Source organism: Pseudopodoces humilis, chromosome 6 (genome assembly GCF_049639895.1).
Source record: "Pseudopodoces humilis isolate 2021_Gansu_Grassland_sample_001 chromosome 6, ASM4963989v1, whole genome shotgun sequence".
Taxonomy (NCBI): Eukaryota; Metazoa; Chordata; class Aves; order Passeriformes; family Paridae; genus Pseudopodoces; species Pseudopodoces humilis.
Window position 1 is genome coordinate 35,181,878 of NC_142205.1, and position 15,229 is coordinate 35,197,106.

Here is a 15,229-nt window from a genome sequence, read left to right on the forward strand (position 1 = left end):
AGTTCTTCCTTTTCTAACATATGTTTTTGAAAAGAAATCATCATTTGAACAGCTACTTCTGAGATACTCAACCAATCAGATTCACGTTTTTAAAGAGAATCCGTTCCATAACAGAGCAGGCAGTTCTCTCTGAGAAGGCAGCTCTTGTGACTCACAGCAACTATCATCTGACAGATTTCTATCCCTTTATGCCCAAGGCAGAATTTAGAGGCTAATAAGCTCTGTTTTCCCCCTCTTTGCTATATTTTTAGTGCTTTGTATTATCTCAGCAGAGATTTTTGAGTAGGCTGCCTCATCATTACTACAGATCAGAAAACAAATAGATATTAAAAAGAATTTGTAATGCTCATGGTAAGGCCTATATATTTTTTTCTCCATTTGGTGCTAATCACAAAATAGGAAGAGTCTCAAATCTATACGGAGCCCAGACATAAAAAGAGTTATTACATTTCAGTAATGTAACTAGTATAAAAGATTTAGTACTGCATTAAAATATAATGGGTGTGCTACACTGAGACATGTACTAAATTTATTAAGTATTGTTTATTTCAAAAATTCTAGAAGGATCACAAGACTTCAGACTTACTTGTTTTTGACAATCTAAGAATATAGTCCAAGAGGCTGGTGTACTTTTAAAACACTTCTAAATAAATGAGAATTTAAAGTCTCTACCAAGACAGTCTTCTTTCTTATTTATTATTCCTGCCTTAGAAAAAAAAATGAGTGCAACTCTTTAACTTGACAATAAATTAAGATTGGACATAGCACTTTAGTTGGGAATTCATATCCCTGAATCTACATTTCTAAGTCATTTTCCAAGTAATTATTTGTAAGTGCAAGCCTGGGGCTGAGCCAGATGTTTTTTCATTACCTTTAACACTGTAATATGGAAAGAAAAAAAACCAAAACAGTAAAAGAAAAATAACAAAAAACAACAATAAAAGGAACATGTACAGAACAGTATTTACTTGTGTTGACTATTTCCTCTGCAATAAATGGAATAGAATTTCCAATATATAAAGCAACTGATGCATGGAAATGTCTACAGCAGTATTCATGGGTGAATATTTATTTTGGACTTGGCTATCACTGTCTCTGTTTTACTAGTTGGGTTTCTAGTAAGTGGGTTATTGGGAAAATTTGGTAAGGAAGACAGCTGTTACCTACATGAATGCAGTTTTAGAATTTTTTTTATATAAATTAGACACATCAAGCTTTTCTTTTAAACCAGTTGGAAGCTGAGGGAAAAGTTAAAACAGTTTGTAAGTCTCAAACTGGTAAGCATGGATGTAAAGTATGAGTATTGAAGCATGGAGTACTAACTCAAGAAAGGGATAGAAAACTGACATCAGAAGTATTAAACAGCTTTTCAAACTACTATAACAATTCTCATTTACCTAGGGACAATCAGGAAAATTAACTGAAATAAATTTTAAACTGGATTAATTAAACTACATTAAATCCCTATGTAAATATTCTTCCTCAGAATTGAAATTACTTTTATTTAATAATATTTGGAAATGAGTTAAAGTAAATCAAATTAAGATTTCTTTAATATTGCTTGAGAACATACATCTTATAACTTCAAAGCAATAAAAGTACCTCACTTAAAATTCAGATCTTGTTTTGGATTGCTTTTCCTGATCAGTTCAATGTGGATGAGCCATCCAGCTACAATTTTTAGTACTATTTAAAACCTTTAAGATTCTGACCTTATTTGATTTATATAATAAAATCTGTAGGTATATTAGGCTTTTTTTCCTATATTTCCTGAATTGAGACATCTTACATTAAAAAAAAACAACCCAAAACCAAACAGGAAAATATCTTCCGTATTCCCCTTATTTACTTTTTAAGATTTAATTTTAAGCAGATTTTTGATCAGTTTATTCAGCTTTCAAAAATATTTATTTCTTATTTCTTATTCTCAGAGCCAATATTTTTCTGATGTAAGCAGCTAGAAAAATGTTAGTGTAATGAATTTTTTTTTTTCCAGTCATGTATTTAGATTCCTCAGCATTTCTGAAACCATCAAATGCTGGGCCTATTTGAATTCAATATTTGGAGAATAATTTCCACATTTTACCATGTAGCCTCCTATATCCTTTCCACAGCATAGAGTGAAACGATGGTTTGTTATTGTGTTTCCCTGTTGTGTCAGGCCAGCAAAGGAGCAGCAAGGTAGCATGTTTACACATTTATAGAACATTTATTTACTATTTTTTCTGAATGATGAATTTGCTTATATGTAGACTCCAAATATGTCTGAATGCAATAACAAAATGGCAAAAAATATAGTCTCATTGGTTTAATGCAAAATGGATTTGCCAGTTAGATTTTGTGACAGCCATAGACAAAGGTTTATTTTTATCAAGAGCCCGATTTTAAAAGCAAAAGAAGCAAAACCTACAGTATTTAATTTAAATTTTTTTCATCATGATTGAAATGGAAGATACAACCACAGGGCTTCTTGTCCTAACTATGGCACAGTGGTGATGGGAGAGGGACAGATGGGTTTCACAGAGCATGCAGCTGTCTGTACTTTGGGTGCTCCGCTTTGCATCCAGCGTTGGCACAAGAGTGAGAAAAACATGAAGCAAGCTTGCACTTCTGGAAGCATAATTCTTGTTCTTCTGAAACATCACTTTAATGCTCTGGCATCATTTTGACCTGATCACTAATGGATTATCAGACCAAACCCATAAATTAAATAAGGACAGAAACAGACAAAGCCAGTCATAGATGCATTTGTTACTCTCTGTGGTTCCTTTTTTCCAATGGTGTATCAGTTAAGTTCTGACTTACCACTGGTATTGTTTTTCCTTCTTTTACTGCAGTTTATTATGCTGACATACATCTTTATGTTGGCCTGGCTTGGAGTTACAGCTTTCACTTCTCTGCCTGTTTACATGTACTTCAATCTGTGGACCATTTGCCGAAATGCCACCGTAGTGGATGGAGCTAATCTCTGCTTGGATCTTCGCCAGTATGGTATGTAAATAAAAAGGACTAAATGAAAAGCAAGATTTTGCAAAAGAAAGCATTCCACTGCTTTGCTTCCATGTATCTGAAATGAGCTGTCCAGTGTTTCTGAAGCTATTGTTAAGCGTCTCTCTCTGCCCTTTTACTCACTAGCCTAGGCAACACATATAAGATGAACGGCATTTCCAGACCTGACCAAAATTGAGTCAACCTTGTCCATCTTCCCAAAGCAAAGAAAATCCAGCATGGGGCTTTGGCTTAGTGTCTTCTTTAGAAATTTCTGGAATTCATCTGAAATGCTTAATTAGTCATTTATCTGGAGAATGACTTTTAATCTTGTGGTAGGACACTGACTTGGAGATGTGTGATCCTAGGGTATTGGCTGTCTCTGCAGAGGTGATCTGGGACAAGATTCATTCCTTTGAAAGACCTTGATGAGGTTACAATACTGATAGTAACACTCTAAGAAAGAGGTGGAAAGAGAGACTGGGGATAAAGCCTGAATGGTGGAGGTTAAAATAATGTGGGGATATGCACCTATGTGTGTTTTGAGAGGATGCGAAACTGGGATAGAAAAGGATTTGTAATCCTAAAGTGTCTGAGAATTCTTGTGTTGGTGATGGTAATTCAATTCCTTCCTTCTGCTAGATTGGTTTGATTTTACATTTGATTCTTGTAATACAATTCTGATTGTCTTAGTGATTTCTCAACCCACTGAGCTTTGTGTCTCAACAGACAGTTTCTTATCTTTCTTTTGTTTCCGTGGCCTAAAATAAAATCACAGTATATTTTTAATTGTTATGTGGAAATCTAAAAGATGCTGCTTTTCTTGCCAAAGAAACAGTTTCATTAGTAGTAAACATTTCAATTAACCTGAAATAAAAAATTTGACATTTTTCTTTCATGAGAGGAAAGAAAGTTGGGTTTTTTTCCTACACAGCATGGCAGATGAATTTAAAAAGCAATTATCTGTATAGATGCTATCAAGTGTATTAAATTTTTTTTTCTATGACCTTTTATTTTGTTAATATTCATTATTTATTTTATTAATTCTATTTAGAATGTTTACAGAACACTAATATATACAGTGTGAATTCTGTGAATGTAGCTGTTCCCTGTAGATTTAGTGCAAAAAACACTGATTAATATTAGGAAAGAACCATTTTTCATGATAACTGGGTTAATTGCAGCTTTTTCTTCAAGTTAGTCTTTGATTTAGTATCTGGACATTAGCCAGAGGAAGCAAGGTAGCAGATTCTACTTATTATTGCTGAAAAGAGAAACAATAAAGTGTAAGTTTGCGTAATGCTTTTTTATAACTTGTGAAAGAAGCTTTATACCAGATCAATATACTTGAAACAAATATACAGCACATTTCTCCACATGAGGGTAGAGAAGGTTTGTGAACATTTTTAAGTGTATAAACTGGTTGCAAATAATATCTGTTTTTTAATCATTGTGCTGATCAAAATAGGGAATAAAGATATGTTGAAAAATGGCAGAAAAATTGTTACCTACATATATCTTACTAGGGCTTTTGCTAAATAGATGATGTGTTAGTTTTGTGCTGGCTGAAATAGAATCCTGGAATGGTTTTAGTTGGAAGGCACCTTAAAGACAAGTTCCAACCCCCTGCCATGGGGCAGGGAGACCTTCCTCTAGATCAGGTTGCTCACCATCCAACCTCTCCTTCAACATTTCCAGGGATGGGATGTCCATCATTTCTCAGGGAAACATGTTTCAGTGCCTCAACACCCTCACAGTAAGGAATTTCTTCCTTACATCTAACCTAAACTTACCCTCTTTCAGTTTAAGCCATTACCCCTTATTCTACTGCAGCATGCTCTTGTATAAAATCCCTCCCCAGTCTCTTGACTGACCCTTTTAGTTACTGGAAGGCTGTTGTAAGGTCTCCCCAAAACCTTCTCTTCAGCAGGCTGTGCAATCCCAACTGCCTCAGCTTGTCTTCACAGGAGAGTGGCTACAGACTCCCAGTTGTCAACTAAACCCAAATATCATTGTTAAAATAAATTCTTAGCTTTTCTCATATAAAGGAAGTTGATCTGTACCAGGAATTCTAAATAATGTGAATATTTATTCTTCTCCAGGTATTGTAACTGTTGGAGAGGAAAAGAAGGTTTGCACCTCATCAGAAAGTTTCATCAAGTTGTGTGACTCTAATGAGGTAAATAAGTATAGTATTCTTGGCAAATCCATAATATATGTTGTAGTAGGAAGTAGCTGATCTATGTTTTCTTACTGTTAATGGTAAAATTATAGCTCTGGTGATGAATTAAATCACAGTGAAAAATATAGTCAAGCAAGTAGTTTACCTAGTCTTTTACCAAGTACCAAATTTAGTCTGTTAGCAATTTCTCCATCCATTTGTTTTCTAAATACACTTGTGGTTTATTTGTTTGGGGTTTTTTAATGATTCCAGTATCTAGTTCTTTGTTACTGAGATGTTTTTGAAAGCTAATGCCCCTGCTGCACAATGAATAGGTGCATATAATGAATCACTAATTGAAGGTCTTGTGATTACTGTTGTGACAGGAGAGTAAAGATTTCAAATGGATTTGGTCAAACCTTGTTGAGCTTTAGAATAGTAGCACTTAGTACATTTTCCTTTGTATTTTTTCCCTTGGGCAATCGCCACCTGTTTCAGTGCAGCTGAGGGTTCTGGTTTTGCTTTTAAATGATAAAGGATGAAGACAGGACAAACAAAATTACATCTGCCTAAAACAAAGAGAGGCTAAAATGTTGATCCCTCTGAAGCCAGAAGGATCAACATTTGCTAATTGTTTTACTGGATCTTATTATGGTTGGATAAATCTTAGCGGGAAGGTACACAGTCTGCCCTTATACCATAACCATCTTAGAAAATGCAGCCCTGATGGCGCAATTGACTCTCTCTGGCTGCTGCGTAAACCAGGTCACTGAAATTAAAAGCAAATGTAGTCATTTGGTTTGGGGTGAGGTGAGGAAGGTGGTTAATTTGAATTATGTAAGTAACCTGGTTTATATTATATCACTATGAACAAATTTGAGAGGAAAGTGGATCAATATATGAGGATGAGAAGCTACAGTTAATGAGGGGGAAATGGGGCTTCTTAGACTGTCTCTGCCACTGGAGAAACCACCTCAAACATAATTCTTGTAAGGTAGTGTTGTAGTATTGCAGCATAAAAAAAAACAACCCAAAAAAACCCCTCAAAATGTACTGCGGTGTTGATTTTTAAATAATTAATTTTCTTAATATTTTATTATGTAAACACTGTATTTTTAAATAGAGTTATGTTTTTCCTCCAATATGAGCCTTGTAACAAAACAAGCACAAGCACAATTACATGTAGTGATATCAATCTCTTGGAAAAATATTCCTATTAATTTCTTCTGTGGAAGGGTGGCACCAGGAAGGTAATTATTTGTTCTATGTTGTTCTGAATTTTTGTTCATTTTCTGTTTGCTGTACAACCATGAAAGTCCTTTCTTTACCTCCCTTTGCAGCTAAATATGACATTCCACTTGTTCATTGTGGCACTTGCTGGAGCTGGAGCAGCAGTCATTGCTATGGTAAGCTACCCAGCACTCTCATCTAAATTGCTGATACCTTCTGGTTCTGACTTAGGATCATCTGTTCAATTTCCATATTATCACTCAAAGTTATTGTTAAGATGTAGTTCTGTAATTCAATACTCTTTATTTTTTTTTTTTAAATAAATTGATGTATTCCCTTTGAAGTAGAATAGAATATGATGATTACTTTTTTTGAATTAAAAAAAACACCTTTAAGCACACGCTAAGAATTTTTACTATTCTCTTGCTGTATTCAGACAAGTGTCTGAATCATGCGTCTATGTTGTAACCATAGTATTATACTTTTATGATCTCTGCCTTTCTGGGTATTCATAGGCTTGCCACGCTGCTATTTTAGGAGCAGAATCTTTTTGTCAGTTCTGTGAATATATATGAATGTGTTGATTTTTCTGTCAGGACTAATTTTTCTGCTCCTTTATAATGAAGATTACTTTAAATTTAGTGACATTTTTTCAATGAGAAGGTTCCACTGAGAAAAAAGTGCATGAGCTAGTGCCCTGCTCTTCTGTCTTTTGTCTGCTGTATTTGCTTAAGCATAAAGATATTTTTAGACTCGCAATTCTGTACTGGTGTAGGTTTGCATTATGCATGCTGGAATGGGAAATGAAAAGTGACTGTTACTTGGTGCTGATGCATTCATAAGTGTTAGTGGTGGTGATTACTATATACTGCTTACACTTGGAATTTTTTATGGATCATAGGACCATGATTATTCTTTTATCCTTATAATTGCATCTATAAAAAAGTACAGTCAGAAAGTAATAATTTGTTTTTTTCAAACCAAAATTTTTCTGCTTATAGTTCCAAAAATGGTGACCATATAACAATTATGATAATATATCATTGGTGTTAGGAAATTTAATCCAAGAGATCATTTTTCCACTGTATGATTATTTTGAAGTATATTCAGTAGACATCATAAAATGCTATTTTGTTCAGATGAAAATTCTGCATTTCAAACAAGAGTTTTGACTCCAAATAGCCACCAAAAGGTATTCAATAAAAAAAATAACACATCTGCAATGAAAGAAAATTAAGTACATTTTGCCACATAGTTTAAATATATAATACTTTCAATGTAGATTTTAAAAAGAGGTGATAGTAATTCAATTACCATTCAGTTACCTTCAAAGCTCAGCATATCAAAGATACCATAGCTGTATTACAGCAGGCACAAACACCCTTTGAATTCACTTTGATGGTGCACATTTATTCACACATTTTTGAAGGGTTGCCCATATCCGAGTGTGCTTTCTGTTGAATTCTATAACTGCACAGTGCAGACATGATAACGCTGTTCCAACAAAAACAAAAATTAATGTTCTAAGTGCTAATAAATTGCATACCATGTTCTAAGTGCTAATAAATTGCATACTGTCCCAGTGCTGGTAGATGTATGTTTCATTAAAAGTTTGGAATGGTTTTATACACTTTTTTCAAGTTTGTCACTGTACTGTTTGTTTTTAACCTACCATTCTAATCTGTTAGGTACCTTCTAAAGACTAGCACACTCCATTCTCTGATAGTGTAATTTCTAAAACCAGCATACCAGACCACATCTGTAGGTTGAGACTTGTGCTTCACACTTGACACTGTAGCCCTAACACAAGGATAGGACATGAGGGAAAATTCAGAATTTTGTGTTTGGACATGTAAATATTAACAGGTTCTCCTTTAAGGGAAGTTTATTTTCCCAAGGTAAAAGTGATTAAAGGGAGGAAAAATTAATTTGGGGTCCTAACTATCTCATCTAGGAAGAAGAAGAAGAAATCTTTTTTCTCCAGATCTTACACTCAAATTAGTAGACAGAGCTAATGCAACAGCAGTGAGAAACTGCAGAAGTCATTTCAGTCATTAGAGAACCAGTGCCCTTCACTACATGAGCACTTTCAAGAATAATCACAAATATTAAATTTGTGTATATCCAGAACATTTTGGTGAAATTCAACAGGAAAATTAGATTAAAATACCTGTCTTTGACAAAAGAAAAAGCTTATTAATATAGTGCACTCTTAAAACTTTTCTTGCAAACAATTACTTTAAACCAGAATTGTCCATCTGACTAAAGTGGTAAGTATATTGTATTTATGGCCAGCCAGTAACATTAGTGCAACATCAGGGACACTGCTGAATATGCTCTCTGAATTGACATTTAAAGTTATGTCATCAATATATTCCACTGTATCTTCACTTCTGAAATTGTAAGCATTTGCAAGTGCCAGACTATTTAATATCTGAAGATTTCCTAAACCATCCAATGTAAATATGTTCTATAAAATTCACAAAAGAATCAGCTTATTCATAAATGTTGTCTATCTGTCCCCAGGATACTTTTCATGAAACTGTATTTTAAAAATATATTTTTTTAAAAAAGTAGTCACTTATTAGAAAACCATCACAAAACTTGTTAATACCTGCAAAACCATTTGGTCACAAATCACAAATTCCCCATATCTCTTGGTCTCAGATTTGCATATGAATTTTTTCACAATTCACTAGATTCCTCTTTAGTCTGCAAAGGAGAATGTTGTTTGGGGGTTCAAAAGGAGAATTGTCCTACATATTAGGTCTGATATATAGAAAAACTCATATTTTTTACAGTATATGTCAGGGAAAGTTTTGTTTTGCATCAAAGAACAATGTTGAAGAGTTTATTAAAAATGTGTCATTCCTGTTTCAACACAGGATGGGAAAAAAAGAACCAAAACCTGATACAGTTATTTATGTTGTAAATGCTTTTTGGGAGTCTTTGTCACTGAAAATATAGCCAAGCTCTTGAATCATATTTAATTTATACCATATATAATTCTGAGGAGTACTGTTCTTTCTGATGTGTGAATAGATAACAAATGCATATGGAAAAGTTCATTAAAATCAAGAGCTGATTGTAAAGCCAGTATACATTCCACCTGTGATGTTTCCCAAAAAATACTGTAGAAAAACTTAATTATGAGATATAAAATTTCCTATCTCAAAAGTTACCACATGAGCTGGTAACTCTTTTGCCTTAACTTCCACACAAATTATGTCCTGCAAGGTGGAGATGCAATCAATTATCCTGAAATAGGAACAAGGAAAATGTAAAGTGGTCTATCCTTCTCCCCAGTACGATTGCACCCTTCTGCAGAGTATGAGATGCATGGAAAGGGAGGAAGAAAAGTTATTTAGACTTGGGTCTTGGGAAAGTTGTGACATGTCCTGAATGGAAAAATACACCCACCCCCCTCCAAATACCCTGCTAGGCTACCTGCAATTCCACAGTTTCTAAACACTGAAGCATACTTTCACATTATGAAGAAATCTAAGCAGAAATAGGTATGGAAAGACCCTCCACTCTCTTGCATGTGTCTGTAATTGAAACCTCCTGAGGCAGACTGTGGAAGCTGCCTGGCTTCAATTTAAATAAACCTTGATGAGGGCCTCACTGGCTTCAGGCTATTCAGGTCATGGAATTGTGAAATCCAATTACACAGCCACTTAGAAATGACCTCCTTGATGTGGCAATTTTATCTAGGAACTTGGTGTTAAAATAAAAATAACAAAGGTGGCGGGACAGTTCAATGTATATATCATTATAAAACATGGATATATATTTGAGATTATAGAATTTAAAGTAGGTCTTTCCTGGCATGACTTCCTACTTACAGTGAATATAAACTCCAAGAGTTTTCAACAGTTACTATAGTAGTTTGATTCAGTAACTTCATAAAGAAGGGATGGGCAAAGAATGTCTGTTTAATGAAGGTCAGACTGTTGCCAATATACCTTCAAAATACTCTTTTATTTTAAACAAAGAAAAATACTGAGTGAAGCTGCAAGACATTGAGTTTAAATTTGTCTCTCACTGGGTCATTACGAAATATTCTGTGAGGATAAGAAAACTGCCTACATAATCCCATTTTCATCACAGATTCTTCAGTTGCGAGGATTTCTGGCAAATGTGTTTTAAAAGGTCATGAAGATGTGAGTACACTGCTCAGATGCCCCCCACTTTCAGGATTCTCATGTCTGAGATTTAGGTTGTATTTTTAACAGAAATTTCAGACTCAAAGGACCAGTATTCATGGTTTCATTGTGTGAAAATTGCAATTGAGATGACAAAATTGTAAGGATTGCCAGTTTATTTTGATACTTTTTTTTATTTTTACTTTTATTTTTCTCAACAGTTTTACTGTGGAGAATTTAAGGTGTTTCATTCAGTACAATGAGGATCCAGGATTAGGATCTCTCATTTGATACAGAAATGCCTGATCCAGAAACTACCCATAGTGAAAGATTTTGGAAGAGCTGAGTTAGGATAGGTGTTCCCTTTTCCTGTGCACTAAATTATGACTAGAGAGTGTTCCAGAGTGACACACAACATGCTGCCATCTCCAAATCTATACTCACGGATTGCATTGCTAGTGTTCTTTAGATTATAAGAAAATCCTAAAGATGTGTGGAAATGCTACACTCTAATTTTGGTTTTTTTCCTAAAGAACAGATTCTTTGAACAACTTCTATTTTATGCCTCCTCAAGTCAGACAGTATTCCTCAAATGAGGATTAATTGGAAACTTGGCATAAAACATGAGGATAAAAATTGTAGCAAAAATATCTGGTCTTTTTAAGGGCTTCAGAGTGCTTTCCTTAATCTTAATTATCCAGATAAAGAAATATACTTTTGTATATTTCTTAGTATATTTTGTATATTTGCTCTACTAATCAGCAACAATTGCCAACAAATATTTGTGGGAAAAAAGAAGTCCAAATAACATTGGATATTTCAAAAGAGAAAAAAACGTATTAGAATGGATCTGTTCATTTAATATGAATCTAAGACACTTGTATCTACAACAGTACAACATGAATAGGAGAATTTACATAATCTCAAGTTGTTTTCCTATTATTTATCGTATTATTATTCCATTTTCCATTAACTGAACCCCAATATAATTCCTTTATTTCTTAGAGAGGGGTGAAATATTTTGGATCTCACAAAATCGTCCATTGCTTCTGAGGAAGTAGATTAACATGAATTAAAAAGATGCTCTCATCAGAAAGTGTCTAAAAGCCTGCTAGGGAAGGAATAAATGTCTAGAGAGTCCCAGCATAAACCAGTTGATTATCCCTGTGGAACATTTTTATTTTCTGACTGAATACGGAGTAAATAGAACATCCAAATTCTTATTTTTTTTCAGTTATATTTTATCACATTTTGCCTAACTGAACTTATTTTTCAGTTACTGACAATTTTTCCCCAGATTGGTGAATGAAATACAAAGCTAAAATTGTAGTTGAAAGAAGTAATAGCTAAATGGAAAGACAATGCTAACTTTAAGAAATTAAAAAGCAAAACTTCCTGTAGTTATTTATATTAGGTATGTAGCCATAAGATATCTCTATGGCATATTTTTATCTTAAGAACTACTTTAACAAACACTTCTTCAGCAGGGAAAGGTGTACAATAAATACATAACCAGGGGACATTTTTACATGCACCTTTGCAGACTAGCTGAAAAATAATGCAGGGATGATTTGTGGATTTTTCAGGTTTTAGATTCTTTTTTCTTATATCTATTGTTACCAACTACTAATTATAGTAACAGTAACAGCTACGAGATGAGTAATCTGAAGATTAATGAAGCCTGAATTTGCCATCAATGTCCTATACTACTTCTTGATACAAGAATGCCTAGTTCATGCTGCTGAGAGCCCAGTCTCTCTCCTACAGCCTTCAGGTTTGCACTTGCTCTATTCTGACTGCCTCTATTGCTTCTTAACGCTGTGTTACCTCTCTTACAGGTTCACTATCTCATGGTCTTGTCTGCCAACTGGGCCTATGTGAAAGATGCTTGCAGAATGCAGAAATATGAGGATATTAAATCAAAGGAGGAACAAGAGCTGCATGACATTCATTCTACTCGCTCTAAAGAGCGGCTCAATGCTTATACATAAAAGAAACCTTGTCTTACTTCCTAACATGTGAATGCTTTGTTGTTTAACTAAAGGCCATCCTATCATTTTAAAAACAATTGAAAGTGCTTCTCACAAAAGATAGTTTGGGTGACTTACATATCACCTACATACAATTCTTGGTTGTCTAGCACTTGGTTTCTTAATTAGTTCTTACTTTGTGTGATCATTCTATACCACAAAGCTCCTAAATAGACTTTCCTGAATCCCTTTAAGCTAATTAGTTCTGATAGGTCAAGGATACTAAACTATTGTCAAATACAACTATGTGTTTGATTTTTTTAATCACTTTGTATGTGTTATGCATAACACCTTTTGCATTGTTTCTTATATGTTTTTGGAAAAAAGAGTAGCTTTTTATACTTTTTAGTTTTGAGTTCAGTAACTACTTTAACTACAGGTATACTTCAAAGGGACCATTGTACATGATGTACAATATATAAAGAAAACATTCTGATGACTTTCCTTTATATATGGAAAACCTGCCAGAGGGACCCTGATCAACTTGAATGAAGGTCCTAAGAACGTTTTAAACAATCAAAGGTGCAATTTCTAAATTTGTAATAGTGGGTAAAAAAATTAAAAAAAAAGCGAAAAAAGGAAAAAAAAAGAAAAAAAAGAAAAAAGTGCTTCTTATCTTTGTTAACATTGTATTATTGATGTTTTTAAAGAATATTCTCTTGTTTCAAGTTCCATGGGTGATAATTCCTGTTTGTATTGTGAGCATGCAGTCCGTGGTGCTAACAATGCATGGCCACTTGCCTTTTGAAGGAATTCAATACCACGGCTACCTGTTAACGAGTTATGGTATATAGACAACTGTTAATTAAGTGATATAGTTATTCATAGTTTTCTACAGAATAATCTCTCTTTAATTCAATGATGGTTATGCTAAATTGGAGCTGTCCATGTGATGATGTAAGAAATTACTGCTTAGCTACATTTATGAAAGTAATATATCAAAAAATGCAGTGATCATAGGAGTCAGATGTCTTTTTACCTGCTTTAAAAATTTAAATGGATTGCACCTGTCTGAACTGTAAAAGATATATTAAAGGAGACTTCCATAAATGTTATAGCTTGGCTTCTAGCTTTCCTACACATAATGGTTTACCTGTATTACGTTGAAGTAAGGTGAAAGACCACTACAGAGCTTATTATTTCAAAGTGTAGTAATATATTTGAACCTTTATTTTGATAGGAAAATGTTATCAGAAAGATAGGTCATCTTAATTTGAAAGAATTACCTGTATCAAAAACAGAACAAAAAACCCTATTTAAGAAAAGTCGGTATTATTGGACCAAATTTGGTGGATTTTTTTTATTTTATTTTGCCTATTTCTAATGCTACAAGAATGCTGTAAAGTGTCTTTTAAAGTGATGTAGCCTGACAAGACATTTTTGTCAGTGTTAAAAATCTTAGGTAGTTTTGTGCACTTATTGGACCATTGTGAATTCTCTCTCAGTGTAAGTGCATTTCTAATAAAACTTCTTGAGTAAAACTCTTCTTTGTACTATTAATAGTCATGCATCATCAGTAATTTTTAACGATTCTTGTAGTAAGTAGAAGGTAATACTATAGTTACTTGTGGCATGATAATGCATTAAGTAGTATTAGTTGGTTGAGTTTTTTTTTTTTCTTTTTCTTTTCTTTTGCTTGTTTTGGGGTTTTTTTGATTGTGTTTTTGATTTGGGGTTTTGGTTTTGGTTTGGAATTTTTTTTTACACTTAAGCTGTCCTACGGGGTCAACAGTTTTCTGATAATGTGCAGTACCGGTATTACAGTTCTGCAAAAAGTATTAGGAACCTCTTTTTGGATTCTATATTGTAGTGTTTCAGTTTTGTGTCTTAAAATGTTTGTGCTGATTTTTAAAACTATGTCTTTTAAACTCATGTAATGATGTTAATGCTTTTGGCTCTTCTCTGGTATTAGAGTTTGTATTTTCACAAAGAATGCTTTGTAGCAGGCATTACAATTAATCTGTTTTGTACATAAATGTGCCAACAGCTTGATGGTGGCGTTTTTGAAATGTAGAACAAAGTGCTTGCAAAATGTAATAAACACACTTGTGTACTTTGTGTTCTTGTTAATTCTTTGTGTAGTTTTTCTTTGCCTATACTGGACAGGTCACTGTAACCAAAAATGGAAGAAGTTTGTTTCTCCCATAGACCTTGCTACTGCACAGATTGCTTTGAATATGTCTCCTAATCAGCATTTAATGTCAGAAATAATATATCCTAGGACTAAGAGAGAAAAATATTTTCTTAGAGCAGAGTTTTATGTTCTAGGAAGTGCCAGGTAGCAGGAGCCATACTTGCTATATTTTTAACATATCAGTCAAAAGAACAGTTGGGAAAGAATCCCATTACTACAGTGTAATTTGGAACAGCTCAACAGAAACTGATCTGACAGCAGTTTGAATATTCCTGAGGATACTGATTTCTGGATGTTACAGTAGCTAATACTTTGAAACCTCAATAACAATACTACATTACTTATGTGCACGCAAAGTAATCGAAATGGTTAAGAGAGATCTATAGCCATGCCAACTAACCTGATACCACTAAGGAAAATTATTTAAAATACAGTTCCATAATGTGCTTGTTTCTCAGTTAACTAGCTGTTATGTAGCTCTTTGTGTGCTCTCAATGAGAGCATGTGCCATAATGGCAAACAATTTTTCAGAAGCAGCACA

The 15,229-nt window shown here is 33.8% G+C and overlaps 1 protein-coding gene across 1 annotated transcript in view; it reads left to right on the forward strand.

Annotated features, from left to right (window-relative positions):
* Nucleotides 1-14,624, forward strand: part of GPM6A (glycoprotein M6A) — a 115,429-nt gene extending 100,805 nt beyond the window's left edge. The window contains exons 4-7 of the mRNA XM_005517635.3: nucleotides 2,838-2,991; nucleotides 5,091-5,167; nucleotides 6,490-6,555; nucleotides 12,363-14,624. Coding sequence (XP_005517692.1) covers nucleotides 2,838-2,991; nucleotides 5,091-5,167; nucleotides 6,490-6,555; nucleotides 12,363-12,515 — 450 coding nt within the window. The 3' untranslated portion in view covers nucleotides 12,516-14,624. The remainder of the gene's footprint in view (nucleotides 1-2,837; nucleotides 2,992-5,090; nucleotides 5,168-6,489; nucleotides 6,556-12,362) is intronic.
* Nucleotides 14,625-15,229: the final 605 nt, after the last annotated feature.